General features: G+C 62.5%; 3 protein-coding genes across 5 annotated transcripts; 2 read left to right on the forward strand and 1 right to left on the reverse strand.

Moving 5' to 3' along the window:
- Window positions 1–358: 358 nt before the first annotated feature.
- On the forward strand, window positions 359–4,642 carry SRPK3 (SRSF protein kinase 3; the record flags this gene model as incomplete). The annotated part of the gene is made up of 15 exons (XM_082864867.1): window positions 359–482; window positions 566–696; window positions 831–939; window positions 1,069–1,156; window positions 1,455–1,542; window positions 2,049–2,155; window positions 2,236–2,401; window positions 2,510–2,535; window positions 2,952–3,081; window positions 3,165–3,404; window positions 3,496–3,596; window positions 3,896–4,003; window positions 4,075–4,144; window positions 4,225–4,317; window positions 4,458–4,642. The coding sequence occupies exons 1-15, from the start codon at window positions 430–432 to the stop codon at window positions 4,640–4,642; spliced, it is 1,695 nt and encodes a 564-aa protein (XP_082720993.1). The 5' UTR covers window positions 359–429.
- A 321-nt stretch (window positions 4,643–4,963) lies between these two features.
- Window positions 4,964–13,255, reverse strand: IDH3G (isocitrate dehydrogenase (NAD(+)) 3 non-catalytic subunit gamma). 2 transcript variants are annotated; one of them, XM_082864497.1, is made up of 13 exons: window positions 13,022–13,255; window positions 9,425–9,463; window positions 9,068–9,079; window positions 8,712–8,809; window positions 8,274–8,386; window positions 7,083–7,143; window positions 6,853–6,985; window positions 6,590–6,723; window positions 6,228–6,330; window positions 5,990–6,136; window positions 5,559–5,653; window positions 5,416–5,476; window positions 4,964–5,162 (listed from the first exon to the last, which is right to left on the reverse strand). In XM_082864497.1, the coding sequence occupies exons 1-13, from the start codon at window positions 13,100–13,102 to the stop codon at window positions 5,061–5,063; spliced, it is 1,179 nt and encodes a 392-aa protein (XP_082720623.1). In that variant the 5' UTR covers window positions 13,103–13,255; the 3' UTR covers window positions 4,964–5,060. The 2 variants fall into 2 exon arrangements, with proteins under 2 accessions (XP_082720623.1, XP_082720624.1); XM_082864498.1 differs by lacking the exon at window positions 9,068–9,079.
- A 146-nt stretch (window positions 13,256–13,401) lies between these two features.
- Window positions 13,402–17,298, forward strand: SSR4 (signal sequence receptor subunit 4). 2 transcript variants are annotated; one of them, XM_082864523.1, is made up of 6 exons: window positions 13,402–13,548; window positions 15,397–15,515; window positions 16,299–16,373; window positions 16,528–16,617; window positions 16,874–16,939; window positions 17,143–17,298. In XM_082864523.1, exons 1-6 carry the CDS (start codon window positions 13,482–13,484, stop codon window positions 17,245–17,247), a joined length of 522 nt encoding a protein of 173 aa, XP_082720649.1. In that variant the 5' UTR covers window positions 13,402–13,481; the 3' UTR covers window positions 17,248–17,298. The 2 variants fall into 2 exon arrangements, with proteins under 2 accessions (XP_082720649.1, XP_082720650.1); XM_082864524.1 differs by having other exon boundaries at window positions 15,400–15,515.
- The last annotated feature ends 726 nt before the right edge of the window (window positions 17,299–18,024 follow it).

Below are 18,024 nucleotides of genomic sequence, written 5' to 3' on the forward strand. Positions count from 1 at the left end.
GGCATGTGAGAAGGGGTGAAAGCCCGGCCTGCCATGGCCGCAGTGCCCTTGTGTCCCCATCAGCGGGCTCTGGAGTACAGGGGTTCAGTCTGAGGACCAGGTCACCGCCACATGCCAGCCCTGAGGCGCAGGGGCTCAGCCTGGGGCCCGGTTCGTCACATGCCAGCGTGGGCGTCCCCCTTGGCCCTCACTGTGGAGGATGCGTCACACCGTGTCGGTGGAGGGGTCCCCTCTGCCAGCCCCGGGGGGCGGGGGCCTCGTCCTGGGGGCCGCCCCCTCCCCGCCGCATACCTTGCCCACAGCCGAGCAGCTGGGAGGCTATTTATAAAGGCGGTGAGATCAGCGGCCGAGGCTATAAATGCGCAGGCCGCGGCCGGGCCCCACAGGAGCAGCCGCCCGGGCGCCGGAGCCGCGGGCAGCGCTGCCGGGATGAGCACCAGCGCGCTGGGCGGCGGCGGGGACAGTGGCAGCAGCAGCAGCAGGTAGGGCTCGGCCTGGGCGCCCGGGGCCCCTGGCGCCTCGCGCGCGCGCGCGCGCGCTCACCGCCCACCCACCCCACCCGCAGCTCGCAGGCCTCCTGTGGGCTCGAGTCCTCAGGCTCCGAACGGGCCCCCGCCGCGCCGGCGCCACGGATACTACGGGGGCTACTGGGCTCCGACGACGAGGAGCAGGAGGATGCCAAGGACTACTGCAAGGGTGAGGCCTGCCTCGGCGCCGCCCGCGGGGAGGGGCCAGGGCCAGCCCACGTGGGCCGGGCGCCGGCGGGCCGCGCTGTCTCGGGCACGGGGAAGGCAACACCCCCACCGCGCCCGACGGGCTCCCTTCCCCAGGTGGCTACTACCCCGTGAAGATCGGGGACCTGTTCAATGGGCGGTACCACGTGGTGCGCAAGCTGGGCTGGGGCCACTTCTCCACCGTCTGGCTCTGCTGGGACATCCAGTGAGTGCCCCCTCCACCCACCGAGGCCCCACGCCAGCTGGGTCCTGCCCTTGGGCACCGCTGAGGCCACGGTGACGGCCCCGTGGGTCTGGCCGGTGCCGGCAGCCGACGCGGGTCTCGGTGTTGCAGGCGCAAGCGCTTCGTGGCCCTCAAAGTGGTGAAGAGCGCAGGGCATTACACGGAGACAGCTGTGGATGAGATCAAGCTCCTGAAATGTGTGAGGCGCCTCCCCTACCCGCTCCCAGCGCCCCAGGAGCCGCCCAGGGCCTGGCAATGTGGGTGCAAGGCCTGCCGGGGCTCCGCGGGGGTGGGGGCAGGGCTCCCGGAGGGGCAGGCTCCAGCTGGCTCCGTGGAGTGGGAGGACCCGAGGAGCGGGCAAGGGCGGGCCGGCAGCCTTTCTTCCAGCGGGGCCCAGCTGGGGCGGGAGGGAGGCCCCCACCCCGGAGGGGCCGCCCGGGGAGCAGCTGGCGAGGGGCAGGTTGCAGCCGTCTGTGGCCCCTTGGCTTTTGCTCCAGGTCCGAGACAGTGACCCCAGTGACCCCAAAAGAGAAACCATTGTCCAGCTCATCGACGACTTCAGGATCTCAGGGGTTAATGGAGTCCGTATCCTTCGTAGGCTGAGCAAGCAGTGTGGCAGCTCCTAGGGCCTCAGTTTGCTGATCTGCACGATGGGGGCTTATCCCTTCCAGTGACACTGCGCAATATCTCCATCACCACTTTGGGGATTTGTGTTTCTGTGTGGGGGGCAGGGAGCGGATGACCAGGTTGGCACTGGCTATCCACGGGTGTTGCTGGCTTACCCCCAGGTGGGAGGGCCCACCTCTGTGGCAGTGCCTTCCCTTTCGGGGGGCTGTCCGTAGGCTCTTTGGCAGACTTGGGCGTAGGACTGGGGATGGGCTGAGAAACCCGCCTATTCCTCCAGCGCCCTCTCCCTAGGGTGACCGCGGAAGGTACTGTCCCAACTGGCACACCTAGAGTGACAGGGACACTATGACACGGGGATGGTAGCAATACCGGGACCTCCCAGACCCAGCTCTGCACTGCCTGAGGCTCGTCGCTCCCCCGCCCCAGCTGCTTGCCCACTGACCGCCCTTCACTCCCGGCCCAAGACGTGTGCATGGTACTGGAGGTCCTAGGCCACCAGCTCCTCAAGTGGATCATCAAGTCCAACTACCAGGGCCTGCCCGTGCCCTGCGTGAAGAGCATCGTGAGGCAGGTGAGCAGCAGGCGCCTGGCCGAAGAGCGCTGCGAGGCGGCCTGGCGGCGCCGGGGGAGCTCAGGCGTGGCTCTCCCCAGGTGCTGAGCGGCCTGGATTACCTCCACACCAAGTGCAAGGTCATCCACACGGACATCAAGCCTGAAAACATCCTGCTGTGTGTGGGCGACGCCTACATCAGGCGCCTGGCTGCGGAGGCCACGGAGTGGCAGCGGTCAGGGGCCCCGCCCCCATCCCGGTCCACAGGTACCGAGAGCCTGCGCGGGGCGGGGCGGGGCGGGGCCCGTGGCCTCAGCCCCTGCCTGAGTCTCGCTTCCTTTCTGTCACTCCATGCTCTGCCGGCCCCACCCCCAGTCAGCAGTGCCCCCCAGGAGGTGTTGGTAAGTGGGGGCGCCCCTCTTCCTGGGCCTCACCCTCCCCAGCACTCCTGCAGTGGCGCTTCCAAGCGGCTGGGTGGCCCGGATGCGGATGATACGCAGAGTGGGCCACGTGCCCCAAACTGCCATGGGTGGCTGCTGGGCTCGCCCCCGTCTCAGTGGAAGGACACTGCATCCGAGGCTGGGAGGGGCCAGAGCTGCCCCTAGGGGAGGCTGGCACCCACAGGCAGGCCTGCTGGTTCCTCCCCAGCCTCAAGCTCTGGGGAGTGGCGGGCAGGAGGGGAGACAGGAGGCGGGTGAGGGGGCACTGCCACGTCTGGTGTCCCTGGAGCCCCCGGGCCTGCAGGCCACGGGCAGAGGCTCGGGCTGCTCGGGGATGGGTGACGGGCACCCCGGAGTGACCCTGGCTCTAACGGCAGACCGGTAAGCTGTCCAAAAACAAGAGGAAGAAGATGAGGCGCAAACGGAACCAGCAGAAGCGGCTGCTGGAGGAGCGGCTTCGGGACCTGCAGAGGCTGGAGGCCATGGAGGCAGCCGCCCAGGCCGAGGGTGAGGGGCCAGGGGGGCGCAGGGCCGCCTGGCACGTGCCACAGCGGCGTCTGCTCACACACCACCTCTGCCCGTCTCCCCAGACTCTGGCTCAAGACTAGAGGGGGGCAGCGGCTCCACCTCCTCTTCCGGCTGCCACCCTGGGGGGGCCGCGGCCGGCCCCTCCCCGGCCTCCTCCTCCCCTGCCCCCGGGGGCAGCCGCAGCCTCAGCCCCAGCTCCCAGACCTCAGGCTTCTCGGGCTCCCTCTTCTCCCCCGCCTCGTGCTCCATCCTCTCAGGCTCTTCCAACCAACGCGAGACCGGGGGCCTCCTGTCACCCAGCAGTAAGTCAGGCAGCGGCAGGCACAGGTGGGCGGGGCCGGGCAGGGCAGGTCCAGGCCAGCTCAGTCTCTCTCCCTTCTCTTGCTTCCCCAGCACCATTTGGTGCCTCCAACCTCCTGGTGAACCCCCTAGAGCCCCAAAATGCAGACAAGATCAAGATCAAGATCGCAGACCTGGGCAACGCCTGCTGGGTGGTACGAGCGGGCGCCCTGCTATGAAGGAGGCAGCACAGGCCTGAGCTGAAACCAGCACCGGCCCGCCTGGTCAGCAGAGCTGGGCCCACGGCAGGGGGCGGGGGCCACAGGGAAGTGGCCAGCCTCAGCCTCAGGTCGTCTGGCCAGACCCTCGGGACACCCGGGGACGCTGAGGCTCAGAGTGAGCCCCACTGTGCTCCTCGGGTGCACGGCCCAGAGGAGGTGGGAGACGAGAGGGGGGCAGTGAGGGGAGGCCAGCCACGGCCCCAGCTCCTCCCCAGGGCTCCCCTTGCCTGCAGCACAAGCACTTCACCGAGGACATCCAGACACGGCAGTACCGGGCCGTGGAGGTGCTGATCGGCGCCGAGTACGGGCCCCCGGCCGACATCTGGAGCACGGCGTGCATGGTACGTCCGTTTGGGCTACCCCCGCCCAGAGCTGGCCCACCGGCCGCAGCCTCACCCTCTCCCCCTTCCAGGCCTTCGAGCTGGCCACTGGCGACTACCTGTTCGAGCCACACTCCGGCGAAGACTACAGTCGTGACGAGGGTAGGGGGAGGCAGGCCCTGGGCTTGGCCTCGGGGTCTCCCGGCCGCCCGGCTTCCTCCCAGCCCCCTGTCTATTCACAGACCACATCGCCCACATCGTGGAGCTGCTGGGAGACATCCCCCCGGCCTTTGCCCTCTCGGGCCGCTATTCCCGGGAGTTCTTCAACCGGAGAGGTGGGGCCGAGCGGGCGCAGGCCACCTGGATGCAAGGGGCGGGGCAGGGACCTTGGGTTCTGAAATAGGGGGAGCGCGGGGTCCCAGATCAGAGTCCTCCCTGGTGGAGCCTGACCTAAGGCCCACCGGCCTGCCCCCAGGAGAGCTGCGGCACATCCACAACCTCAAGCACTGGGGCCTGTACGAGGTGCTCATGGAGAAGTACGAGTGGCCCCTGGAGCAGGCCACGCAGTTCAGCGCCTTCCTGCTGCCCATGATGGAGTACATCCCCGAAAAGCGGGCCAGCGCGGCCGACTGCCTCCAGCACCCTTGGCTCAATCCCTAGGCCCGGCTGGTGCTTTGGGCAGCGTGGGACGGTCCTGGCTGCCCCCGACCCCCAGCCCTCAGTGCCTTCAGGGAAAGCAGGACGGCTCCGCCCCACCCACCCTGCTGAGTGCCTCACACCGCCCGCCCGCCCTCTCACACCGCCCCCCCCCAGCAGGGCAGACAGATACCAGGGCCAGGCCTGCCTTTCAGAATTCGTTCTGCCCCCAACCCTCGCAGAGGGCCCTCTGAATGGGAAGTGCGCTGCCTGTTTTCTTAATAAAGTGTGACTGAAACACCAGCGTCCTGGAGCGACAGAAGCACGCGGCCAAGGGCTGGGGCAGAAGTGGGTTTATTCTGGGTCCACCCACCGAGCCACTCAGGGTGCTGGGGGCGTGAAGGGGATCTAAAGGGTGGGCCGAGACAGTCCCGGGGACGGCCTAGGCCTCCACGGCCCGGCCATTGATGACGCGGATACGGCGGATGATGTCCTGGATGGCTTCTGATGTGGTGCCCTGGCCCCCGATGTCTGGGGTGTGCATCTGCAGGAGACGGGCAAGCTTGGGCACACAGCGGGGCCCGGCCAACACCTGCGCCCTAGCCTGCAGGCAGCCCAGGGCTGCCCACAGCGCCCCGTGGCCTGCAGGGGCTGGGAGCGCCACCAGGAGGGCAGTAATACCAGCTAAGGCCCCAAAGGCCCCCACTCTGCCTGGTACACCCCCCCACCTTGGGGGCAGCACAGGTGCCAGGTCGCCATTTCCAGCCCCTCAACCCGGGCTGGGGTGGGAGCCTCACATTTTCATTGTCCATGGACGCCAAGACGGCCTTGCGGATGGAGGTGGCGTAGGAGTGGAGCCTGAGAAAGAAGGGCAGACCTTGGTCCTCGCGGCCTGGGGTGCGGGCCGGGGGCCAGGGCCCGGCATCGAGAAGCCACTTACTTGAGGTGGTCGAGCATCATGCAGCTTGCCAGCAGCGTAGCCGTGGGGTTGGCGATGTTCCTGTTGGCGATGCTCTTGCCTGTGTTCCTCGTAGCCTGGAAGAGGCGAGACGCAAAGGAGGGGGCTGGGAAACACAAGAACATCGAGCGTGCACTGCATTTGTGCAAAGCGTCCAGAACAGGCACATCCAGAGACAGAAGCAGATGACTTTGGTGCCGGGGGCTGGGAAGGGGGAACAGAGAGTGACAGCCACAAGTACAAGATTTCCTCTGGGGGGATGGAAACGTTCTGAAATTAGAGAGTGGGGATGGTTGCACAACTCTGAATATCTTAGAAACCAATAAATCGTACACTTTCAATGGGTGACCTAGGAAGTTTGTGAGCCATAGTTCACAAAAGCCAGTGGCCCTGGCACTGCTGGTGGCACTCACCGTCTCAAACACGGCATACACGTGGCCGTAGTTGGCCCCAGCTACGAGGCCGGGGCCCCCAACCAACCCCGCGCAGACGTTGTTGACGATGTTGCCGTAGAGATTGGGCATCACCATGACATCGAACTGCTGGGGCCGGGACACCAGCTGTGGGGCAAGGAGGGGACGGCCAGCACCTGGAGCACAGGCAGCCCCGGGAGCCCAGGGCAGGGGCCACGCAGCATGGCAGCCTAACTACCTGCATGGTGGTGTTGTCCACGATCATATTCTCGAAGGTGATCTGGGGGTAACGGGCTGCCACCGCCTTGCAGCACTGGAGGAAGAGCCCATCGCCCAGTTTCCTAAGGGGGATGCAGGACACCAGCTTGGCCACTGCAACCGTCAGCTGGAGGGACGGGGCACGCAGACGCCACAGAAGGCTGGGTTCTAAACTACAACCAGTGCCGTCTGCGGGACGGGCAGAATCCCGTTCCACCTCCCCTAGGTGTGCACTGCGGTGAGGCCACAGCTGGGAAACGGGCAACAGGGCGTAGTCCCGGGCCCCGAGTCCCAGAGAGCAGGCCCAGGCGGCAGCGCGGAGGCGCGAGGCGGGGGGCATACATGATGTTGGCCTTGTGCACGGCCGTCACTTTCTTGCGCCCGCTCTCCCGGGCCAGCATGAAGGCATACTCAGCAATGCGCAGCGACCTGGCCTCGGTGATGATCTTCAGGCTCTCCACCACCCCTGCCACACTCTGAGAAGGGGACGAGGGAGAAGAGGCCCACGGCCTGTCCGAGCCTGCCCTCTAGCACAAGGTTCCCCTCGGGCACGGCGTCCCAGACCAGCGCCCTAGCCGAGCTCACGCCCGCCAACACGCCCCCACCTCATGCTCCAGGCTGCTATACTCGCCCTCCGTGTTTTCCCGGACGATGAGGATATCTATGTCCCTGTGCCGCGTCACCACTCCCGGCAGGCTCTTACAGTGGATGACGTTGGCGTAGAGGTCCAGGCTGGTGCTAGGGGCACAGAGGGAGAAGCAGCCGGCAAGTGCAACATCTCTCTGCTGGCACCCCCACCCCCGCCAAGCCCCCAGCCCATGCACTTGGCTCTCACCGAAGGATGTTGTTTCGGGATTTGTGGGATGGCGGCAGGTTATGGTTTGTTTCAATATTGCCTGCAGGACAGAAACAAGACCAGCAGGCTGGAGAGGGCACCCCAGGCTCAGCTGTACCACCATATCCCCCTTTCTGACCCAGGGGATGTGTGCCAAGGGTGACTCCAACAGAAGGACACAGCAGCTTCCGGCGGCAGAAGTGTTTCATGGAGCACTCTAGCGTAACTTGCAGCGCAAGCCCCATGGGGCAGAGGGGCATGTGTGTCTATGCGCTTGGTTCACTGATGGGCTCCTGGCACGTAGCATGCACTCAATAAATACTGAACGAATGAATGAATGAACAAGGGTTGGCATCTGGCCAGGTCTTGCTAGACCCTGGGTGGGGAATGGACAGAAAGTGACCATTCTTGCTTACTAACAGGCTGGTGGCTAGGCTGGCACCAGCAAGGGGACCTTGGCCACGGTTAGTGCCAGGCCCTGCGTCGAGGAAGCACAAGAGCTGCAGCTCAGAGGCAGGCAGGGGTTGCCTGGAAAAGACCACAGCTTTACCTTGGCTGGGACCAGGGCACCCAGAGGGCCAGCAGCTGCTGAGAGAAGGCAGTCAGAGAGTGCCAAGTAGAGGAGGGCTTTCTCAGGGCCACCAGGGCCGCCTGCCCTCCAACTCACACCCTGCCTGGACTTCCTTCACCCACAGTGCCTTGGGCACCCTGTAGTTGACATGGCTGCCCCTCCACATGACTGCCAGGGCCTGGGGCTCTAACTGGGTTCATCTTTGCTCACTCACTCCTCACACAGAGCAGGTAATGGTCTAAAGTTTGCAGAATGAGTGATGGAAACAGTTTAAGGACCTGGAGCAAACCAAGGCAAACTCAGAAAGGGTAAAGCTCCCGTCTGTAACATGCACAGCTGTGCCAACTGGAACCAAGGCGGCAGGCAGAGGGTTACAATTGCATCTCTGTGACACGTGGTTTGTGAAGAAAGACTCTGAGGGTCAAAGCTGACTCCAGCAGAGAGGGCTGCCTCAGGAGGGAAGAAGGGGGTGGAAGGGGGCCCATCCCTGGACAGGCTCCCGCAGAGCCTAGTGCCACTGAGACCTCAGAATCGCAGCATCAGTGGGGCCCCAGGGACAAGTGTCAGCTTGGAGGTGAAAGGAATCACGTGCGGTGCCCCATCCTGGCCCCCGAGCTCACCCTTCAGGGCCACGCGGTTCCGCCGTATGGCCATGATGGCGTTTCGGATGTCCTCCTCGTCGGCGTTGGAGCTCACGTGCACCTCTTCGAAGTCCACAGGCACACACGCATGCCTGGGGCAGAGCAGGGTCAGGGCGGCGGCCCCAGGCCTCCGTCTGGGAAGCCTGCCTGGACCACTGGGTGCAGAGGCCTCTCCCCTGCTGCTGCCCACCCTGCCCTGGCTCTGGCTGAGGGGAGACCGAGCCCACCTGCGCCAGCTGACAGGCATGCACTTACACTCCACAACACTGTCAGTGGGCCTGGTTCCACCCTCCCCGTGCCCGGGCCGGCCTGCTAGGATCGCAGACACTGGGACAAAAGGCCTCCCACCACTGGCTCACTGCCCCTCTTGGCACAAAGTTCTCAGGGTCCCCCTGGCTGGGCCCAGGGGCTCTGTACCTGAACACAGACTTGACGTGCAACATGAGCTCTGGCCCGATGCCATCCCCTGGGATCATGGTGACCGTGTGCCGCCCACCATACTTAGCCGACGGGGGCTAGAAGGACGGGGAGGCTTCAGTTCCCTTCCCCCCTCCAGCACTGACCCAGTAGGAAGGCCCACTGGGAGGCGCCAGCTTGGGGTACCACACCCCTACACCCTGCCCCACCCACCCCAGACAGGGCTGCTCACAGCGGGGGGCGCTCCTGGGTCGCGAGGACAACAGCAGAAACAGGCCCCGTCCCCGCCTGGACCCGGGTCAATCCCAAAGCAACTAAAAGCCCCAACCTAACAGGCAGATGAGAAAAACACTCACAATTGTTTGTTGCTAGAGGTGGGACAGGAAGGAAGAAGACACAGATCAGTCAAGGCTGGAGGAACAAGCTTTGCTGGGGAATGGGGCTGTTTCCCTGGGGTGCCGTCTAGCACGGTTCAGGGGAGAAGGGGTGGGCGAGCTCTGGAGACTGCACCTCAGGGGGAGAGACACAGAAGGGCAGGGAGCCCAGAGGCACGACACACGCGCGTGCACGCGCGCACACACACACACCTCTGCACCCACGCCTGCGAGTGCATCCACATGCACCTGTACACACACGCCTCCGCACACACACAGGTGGGCACACGTGAACATCAACACACGCACGTGCATGCACACACTCGGGTGGGTACTTACTGAGAAGCTCCTCCGGGGGGCTTCGTGGGCACCTAGAACCTGGCAAAGAGAACCCAGACTCTAGTGGTTGCCGTCTAGCCCAGAAAGCCAATTTGGCAAAAGGGCCAGCCGAGCTCCTGGCAGGGAAGGCGAGCGTCCTCACCGCGCCCAGACAGGCCCTGCGCCTCACCCGTGCACCGCTGTCTAGCGCACAGCAGCACACAGACCAGCCCGTCGGAGCACCGCGGAGGGTCGCTACAACGCTTTACACCTCCTTCAGGTCCCTGGTCAGTTTTTTAAAAAATGTTTACATCCCCCTCCCCACCTTTTCTTGTTTCTGGTCTTCTTCAGCCAATTATTCCTGCTCAGTGATGTCTGTAACTTGGAGAAGTTGGCACGCCAAACGTAGTACAATAGGGAAATCGTGATAAACCACTGGGCCACCACGACCATCATTTACATCATTTTAAAGATCATGTTTTCTTGTTACAAAAGTAGCATATGGACAGAACACGAAGATCGGGAGGAAGAAGATAGCACCCAGCCCCGTCCACCCAGAGATAAGCACTGTTGGCACCATGCGGAACAGCACTCTAGAATCAGAAATCTAAAAATGCAACCATTTGCAGAAGAATAGCAGACGCCAATCTTTCAGAAGGCTTTCATGAAGGATTGCAAAACTGCTTTGTGGCCTACATGGATGACAGATGTCCCCACCCCCCACCTGAAACAGCCGCGCTTGGTCACACCGGTGCCACGCCTGACAGCTTCAGAGCAAAAGCCACCCGAGCCAAATGGGACAGGTGCTCAGAGTGACCCATCTGGAGTCCCCACACTTTCCTGGAAGAAGCAGCCCATGTCCCAGCTCCCAACGCAGCGGGGCTACAGGCCCACACACTTTCCTCCCTGTTGTGCCCCGCCTGGGTGCCCTTCAATCCAGAGACAGGGGCAGGGCCAAGGTCCTCCTTATCGCTTGGGAATGCCCTGCCACTTGCCTGCTGGGGCAGCCAATGGCAGAGTCACTGTGGCCATTTTCCAAAGAGCCATGCCTTCCTGCTAGAAGTCTAGAAAGCTCCAGCAGAGGCTGACCGCCCCATCTGGGTCTCCCCGGCTGGTTTTCACAAGGCTCCCCCTTGCACAGAACTCTGGCAGCACAGGGGTTAGGAAGGGGGTGACTAACAGGACAACAGGCCCTGGGGGTTTCTGCTGATCCATGGGGCCCCCCGGGTCTGCAGTCTGACGCATACTTTGGGGCTTTTCTGTTTTCCTTCTAGCAATTGTCAGTATCTGGATTCATCTTATCTGTAGGCTCTCAATACAAACTTGTGGATGGTGTTTGTATTGAGACTGCCTTTCCTCCAGGAAGCCTTCCCTGATGCCCTAAGGCTGCTGAGCTGTTGGTCCCCCCGGCTCCCAAAGCCCTACCCACCCCACTCCCTTCCCCTCAACCACAATCTCACTAGGTTATTGCTGCCGTGCTCCCTCTCCTACCCCTAAGCCCCTGAGAGTGGACACCATGTCTGTCTGATCCCCTACTGTCACCCCAAGACCGAGCAGAATGCCTGGTCCAGAGCTGGGACACAAAAAACATTTACTGAATGAATGAGCATATCAGAAAATGAAGGAAGATATGACGGGCTTTGAGGCTAGGTCGACCTCGGTCCAAATCCTCCATCTACTACTCTTGCTGGCAAATAGCTTAACCTTGCTGAGCTTCCCACCCTTACCTGAAATCCACAGAATAGAGGTGCCTACTTTATCTGACTGCTGGAAACATTAAGCAAGAAGAGGTATGCAAGCTGTTCAGTCGCTAGAAGAGCACACAGGGCTATGCAAAAGCATACGCCCCCCTTTACCCCACCAGCCCCTCAGGCCAGTGTTCAAGGCTGCTGGCCAGTGAGGGGATGCTGGGCTGACCCCTACAGGTCCGTGCAGTAACTCCTCCTGGGTTTCAGCCCTCTGAGGTCTACTGGCACCTGGCAGGTAACCTGGCTGTGCCGGTGAGCCAGCGCTCACACCAGGCCTGGCTCTGCATCTGCACAACCACACCCCACAAGACCCTGGACCCCATCACTACCACCAGGGCCGAACGTCTCTCTCACCTGGTCCCAATGCTAGATGTTCCATCCAGCTTTGGCCAAAGACCCGGAGAGCTCTCAGGATAGTGACTTCCCTGACTTTGCTCTGGACACATTCAGGCACCTTCCTTCAGGAGGTTACAAAGGTTCTGTGAAGCTACCTATCAAAGGAGCCCAGTATGAGGCAGAATGGGATATATGCATTGGTCTCCAGCTTGTTCATCAAGCAGGAAGGTGGACTGTTACCCTCGTCCTTTGATAGTGCCACAGAAAGAAAGGAGTTCAGAATGGTACGTGTCCCAGCCTAAGGGCTCCCATGATCCACATTTTAGTGAGGGTTCTCTCATCAGCATGTTTCTGTTGGATCAAGTACCAATGGTGGCTGCATATTTTCCCACGAGGTCCCAATTAGTGGGACCAAAGATCTGGGCTTCATCTCTAAAGGTTCCCATACCCAGGACAACCAGTCTCAGGGCAAGGCATTGCCCAACTAGCAACCTTTCACTGCTCCCCATCCCTTCCCCAATATAGACACAAGCACACACACAGGGGAAGTCAGGGAGGAGACAGATGCCCCCACCAAGATCCTGCAAGAGCCTAGCTGCCAGGGACCTCTGGAAAGCCTCTGGCGAGCAAGTGGGAGGAGTCAGCATTTTAAACATAATTTCATAAACCAGAAGCTGTTACAGGGCAGTCTTCCCCAGGGCTCAGAGGGGGGAAGCATGGCTGAAGACATGTCCACAAGTAGTGTCAGCAAAGTCACAGAGTTCTGGAAGGTCAGGGTTGGGTGGATCCTTTGAGACAGAGGAGAAACTGGAACCCAGAGAGGTCAGACCTCTCGTCCCTCAGGGCCAGTCCTGACTCGATGACGCTTCAGATGGCTTCCAACCCACCCAGGGACTAAATTATCCTCATTCAAGCGTGTCAAGAGAGAGGAATCAGACCTGAATAACCAAGATCCTAAACAGAGAACAACGGAAGCAAAGCCCTCGCGGCCTCCCAACCCGCCAGCTTCAAGAATCCTAGCTCCTTCCCATTCCAGGCGCCTGCGGTGGTGGGGGGAGGCTCTGGGGCACCGGCAAAGTCCGATTCACCACCTCCACTGGGAGAGGTGGCAAAGCGGTCCACAAAAGGGAAACTTGAAGAGGCAGGGCGGCCAGGAACCGACTCCCAAGAGGGCAAGAGCAAGGCGGGCCGGCCACGTGACCGCCTTAGGGGAGGGGTTTCCCACAAGGACACTAGGGAGTTGACACTGCCCCCCGGGGCAGTCCACTCTCCCCGCCCATTGGGAGCTCCCCCGCCACAAGATGCAGACCCCTGAGAAGCCAGACCAGAATCAACTTTGGCTAACCCCTTCAGTGACAGCGAAGGTGGCCAATCAACCCTGGCCCGCAGCGCTCTCCCCTCCCCTCACGGGACCCGCAGCCAATCGGGCCCCAGGACGCTCCGAGAGCGGCGGCCGCCGGCCTAACCCCGGCGAGGTGCAAGCACCCCTCAGCGATCGCCGCGGCTGTTCCCGTGGCCCGCTCCTGCTTCTCACCTCCCAAGGACGGCAGAGGAGGGCCGGCCTGAGCACTGCCTTCACAGCGCCGCCCGCGGCCGTCGCCACCTTCAGCGCCATGATGGAAAGTGAGAACTGCCGCAGGTTCCGACTCGCAGATGCCGCTCTCGCGAGAGTTCGGCGGGGCGCGAAGTCCCGGGAGGGGGCGTGGTCCCGCAGTGCGCACGCACACGGCCGTGCCGGTTTTCACGCCCTCTTCCGGCGCCGAGAGCGCCGCCGCCGCCGCCGCCGCCGCCGTCGTCGCCATCTTGCGGGGGAGGGCGGCCCGCTGGGCCCCTGGTCCGGGGAGGGGACACGTCAGTGCCGCTGGCGACGTCACAGGCCCGCCCGGCCCGCCGGCCCCTGATTGGCTGCTGCGGCCGCTTACGCGTCGCGCTTCCTCGTCTGCTCCTCGTGTTCAGGGGAGTCGCTCTCTTTTTCCCTCGGCAGAGAAGAGGCGATGGCGGCGCTGGCATCTCTCGGCGCCCTGGCGCTACTCCTGCTGTCCGGCCTCTCCTGCTGCTCAGGTAGCGGCCTGGCCGGAGCTCGTTTCTGGCGAGCCTCTCACCCACGACTGGTGGTGCGTGGGGGGAGGAGGGGTGCGGGCGAAGCGGGGGTCTGGGCTTTCTTCCTCAGAGAGGCAGGTGGTCTCTGGTCGCGGCAGCCGAGCCCACCACGCGCTTCTGCATCACACACGTTTACCAAGCAGCTGGGCTGCTGGGAGAAACAGCCTAGTCTGTCCCTCGTCTACTTCCGCGAGGAAGAGTCCCAGAGCCTCTCCCGTGCGCCTGGCCCCAGCTCCAGCAGGAAAAATGACACACGTCCCTGCTGCCACTCCAGGAGCTCCCGGTCCCGGAGGGGGGTCGGACAGGAGCAAAGCTCTGCAGCGCCGGGCGATCGGAGCGAGAAACTGGGCCGGTGGAGAGGAGCCACCTGACCCGGGGCGGTGGGGCCAGGCCTCTCCAGGAAGAGAGCTCTGAGTGAAGAGGGAGCAGGGACGGTCCAGGCAGAGGGGCCCGGAGTGCGGGCGAGTTAGAAAGGAACTGAAGAGGGAAAGATGAGTGGGCCTAGAGTGCCTAGATCAGGCGGTTGATTTGTTTCCCCCGAGGCCTTGCCATATCTTTATAGGGTTTTTCAGCGGAGTCAGATGGCTTCACGTTCTCGAGAGGTTGTTAACACTTAGTGGCAGGGCTGAGCTCAGACTGGAGTCCAGAAGTTTGTTTAGGAGGAGGTCCTTGCAGGAGCCCCCACCCCGGGCCTGGGGGCCTGGACTGGGTCAGGGCCACTTTCAGTGCATTCACTTTACCTGCCCTACTTCAGGCCAGCGCCCTTGATGCCTGCAGTGTTTCACCAGCCTAACTGGCCTCCCCGCCTGCACCCTGCTCACCTGCTCCTCAGGAACCCCCCCACGCTATAGTCAGTGATGCCTGGAAAGGACAGACCTAACTATAAAGCCCCTCTGTGCTCCCCCGTGGCCATAGGAAAAAGGTCAAGTCTAGCAGAGCGTGGAAGGATCTGGGGGATGTGGCTCCTGAGAACCGCCTCCCACCCATGTTCCCAGGCATCTTCCTCCCGCCATTCCAGTCCCACGGCCTCCTCTGACTGCTTCAGCCTAAGTCACGGCCCTGCCCGGACACCACATTTGGAGAGCAGTGGACGCCTTGTGATTTAGGTGGCACCTTTCCTTCCCTTTAGCCTCTAGCAGTGTGGAGATGACTACGGCAGCATCCTTTTTCTCAGTGCAGCCCTGTTCAAGGGGACAAGTTATGCTTATGGACCCAGACCCTCTGCCATTTCTTTCCCTCCGGAAACACTGGGGCCAGTCGTGGCCTTCTGTCAACTGTCTGGGGCAGAGACCCTTTCCTTCATATCAAAAGCCCCGTAGGTTGCCAGCAGCACCATGCTTTGTGTCTGCAGAAGATGCCTTCAGTAAACTGTCCAGAGCCATGCATGGCTCTGAATTGAGGTCAGCCTGGCCACCCCCTGGGCTTCTAGGGTGCTCCAGGGCAGACTGCATCCCTAAACCATTGCACGGCTTCCCTGTCTGCAGGTCCAGGCACAGACTCGAGTCGTGCAGTGAATTCATGCAGCACGCCCCCCCCCACACACACACACACACTCACCTGTTCTGCCTGTACGTTGAGGTTCCACCTGTACAAAGCCTTCGTGTCTCCCTTCCCCTGCCTTCCTTCAAGACCACTGTAGTTCTGACTGATCATTTGAATCTGTCTCCCAGACCCCACCTGGCAGGGTGCAAAGGGCCCTTTGTGTGCTCAGCTGATGAGCTCTGGGAAGTGGGGTTAAGGTGGTCCCTTCTGGCCCTAACCCAGCAAGCACAAGCCAGGCCTTAGCCGTTCATCTGTGCCTCTCCGCAGCAGAGGCCTGTGTGGAGCCCCAGATCACCCCTTCTTACTATACCACCTCGGATGCTGTCATTTCTACTGAGACTGTCTTCATCGTGGAGATCTCCCTGACTTGCAAGAACAGGGTCCAGGTGAGGCAGCGGGGGTTCAGCCAGGAGGGTGCGGGGGCGAGAGGTGAGCAGTGAGGCTGAGACCTGGGGCCCTCACTGGCAGTGGATGGGGTCAGACCTGGGGGTCCGTGTGGACAGGGAGAATCAGGGTTTTGATTCCCAGGTGTAGGAGAGATCAGGGCACAGCCAGGCCAGATTCTAGCAGATATTTAAAGAACATTCCCCTCACCTGCCTGCTCTGCTGCATCTATGCGGTGATATAGACGGGCATCTTGCTGTGTGTGGAAAGAGTATACGTGTGAAGGGAGAGGCAGCCAGGGTCAGCCCCCAGGCTTCTGCGCCCCTTTACTGGTTGCTCTTTGCCGAAGTGTGTGTCCACATGTGTGTTTCGTCATTTCAAGACCAAGCAGCCCTGGCCTCAGCCTCTGCAACCTAAAGGCCCAGAGAAGGAAGGAAGTTGGGCCTTTGTAGGTACAGTCTTCTTTAGGCAGCTCATTGGGTGTCCGCGACCGTGATACCCCCTTCCAGGCTCAGAGAAGAAACAAGAACACTTCACTCATCCCGCCCGTGTCCAGTTAACAGGCTTGCCGTGCGTTAGGGAGGCCAGGCATAGGGGAGATGTGGCCCCCAAGGAGGGAGACAGACGTGGAGAGTACCCCCGCCAGACACACCACAGTCCCCGGCTGTGCCCGGCGGCCTCCTTACCCACACACAGGCGGAGGGTGCTACTCCGGGTGGCAGAGCGGGGCCTCACCTGCAGCCAGAGAGGGGAGAAGGTGACTCTCCTTTTATCCCCTCCCCCAGAACATGGCTCTTTATGCTGACGTCAGTGGAAAACAGTTTCCTGTTACCCGGGGCCAGGACGTGGGCCGATACCAGGTAAGGGATGCTGTGGTGGTCACTTTGGCGGGAGGCCACCCGTTCACGGGTGTGGCTTGAAGGCCGGGCCAGCAGGGCTGGGGTTCTTGAATTCGATGCGCTGGCCGTGGCGCCATGTGCACTGCCCACCCCCTGCTGAACACACCCCACCCAGGTGTCCTGGAGCCTAGACCACAAGAGCGCCCACGCAGGCACCTACGAGGTCAGATTCTTTGACGAGGAGTCCTACAGCCTCCTGAGGAAGGTGAGTGTCCCCGAAGGCCACCAGGCCTGCAGTAGGGGGGGCATAGCCACTGCCCCAGCTGGCTCCACCCTGAGGTCCCCTCTCTGACTTGGAGCAGGACGGCCGGTGGGCGCCTTCCTGCTCACCCACCCCACCTGGCCCTGTGCCTTCCGTGTCGCTCCTTCACCCGCATTTCTCCTTCCACGACTCTGGCCGGTGTTCCTGCCTCTCCCACCCCACCCAGCATCGCCCCCTGACCCCAGCACCTCCCTCACAGGCTCAGAGAAATAACGAGGACATTTCCATCATCCCACCTCTGTTCACAGTCAGCGTGGACCATCGGGTGAGTGGCCAGAAGGGGCTGGCCTGGCACAGGGGAAGGAGGGAGCCGGTGGCAAGCCTCGCGTTTTAGTGAGAGCTGGGGGCTGAGCCAAGTGGACCAGTGTGTCTTCGCGCCCCAGGAGGAGGGTGGCTGGAGCGGCCGGCCTTCTCGCCTGTCCCCCGCCCCCCCCCCCCCGAGAATGACTTTGGTCTCCTTTCTTGCAGGGCACCTGGAATGGGCCCTGGGTCTCCACCGAGGTACTGGCCGCTGCCATCGGCCTAGTGATCTACTACCTGGCCTTCAGCGCCAAGAGCCACATCCAGGCCTGAGGGTGATGCCCCCCCGCCCCCCTGCTTCTTTCAATAAACAGTTACCAGCTATCCCAAGCACCAGGGCTGTGTCACACACACGGGCAGAGCTGGGTGGCCGGCATCCCTCCGCCTGCCTAGACGGCACAGGCACCGAGTGGGGCAGGTCTGGAGGTCCCCTTCCTCCTTGTGTACATTTGCTTTACTCTTGGCCATTGTTAGCGCTCCCTTCTCAGCCCCCTAATACCCAGTGCCCACCGTCTCCCAGGGCTGCCTGCCTGGTTCCGGGCGGGGCACGGGGCTGTCTCTTCCCTCCGCCCCCCAATCTCTGGCAAAGAGTGGCCTTGTTCTCCTGCCTGGGCCCGCTTAGGGAAGGACCCTCTGACCACCTGCCATTTTGAGGGCAACTGCCCAGGGCAGGTGGCGTGGGGAGCTTCCCCGAAACCCAGCAGTCGGCAGTGCACGTAGCCACGGCCCCTCCTGGCCTTCAGAAGGGCCCTGGGCAGGAACCACACACTGAAGTACTTCCTGTGCTTTTCCTGGGGGGCGCTGCAGGCGTCCCTGTGGCGCTTATGTGGTCGAAGCTAGTACTCTAGGTAGCTGTCCGCTCCAGCGTGGTGCCTCCCAGGATGCTCTCACCTCTGGTGTCGGGTGGGGCACGGAGAAAGGCACAAGAGAGGACCTGGACCCCCAAGCCTCCCAGGAGCCCATCGTTAGCCCTTTCCAGCTCGGCTGTGTCCCTTCCCTCCAGCGAACCCGCTCTCTGAGCACTGATGTTCTCGAGAAACCGGGCGGGCG

The sequence above is a fragment of the Leucopleurus acutus genome (genome assembly GCF_964270905.1).
Source record: "Leucopleurus acutus genome assembly, chromosome: X".
NCBI lineage: Eukaryota > Metazoa > Chordata > Mammalia > Artiodactyla > Delphinidae > Leucopleurus > Leucopleurus acutus.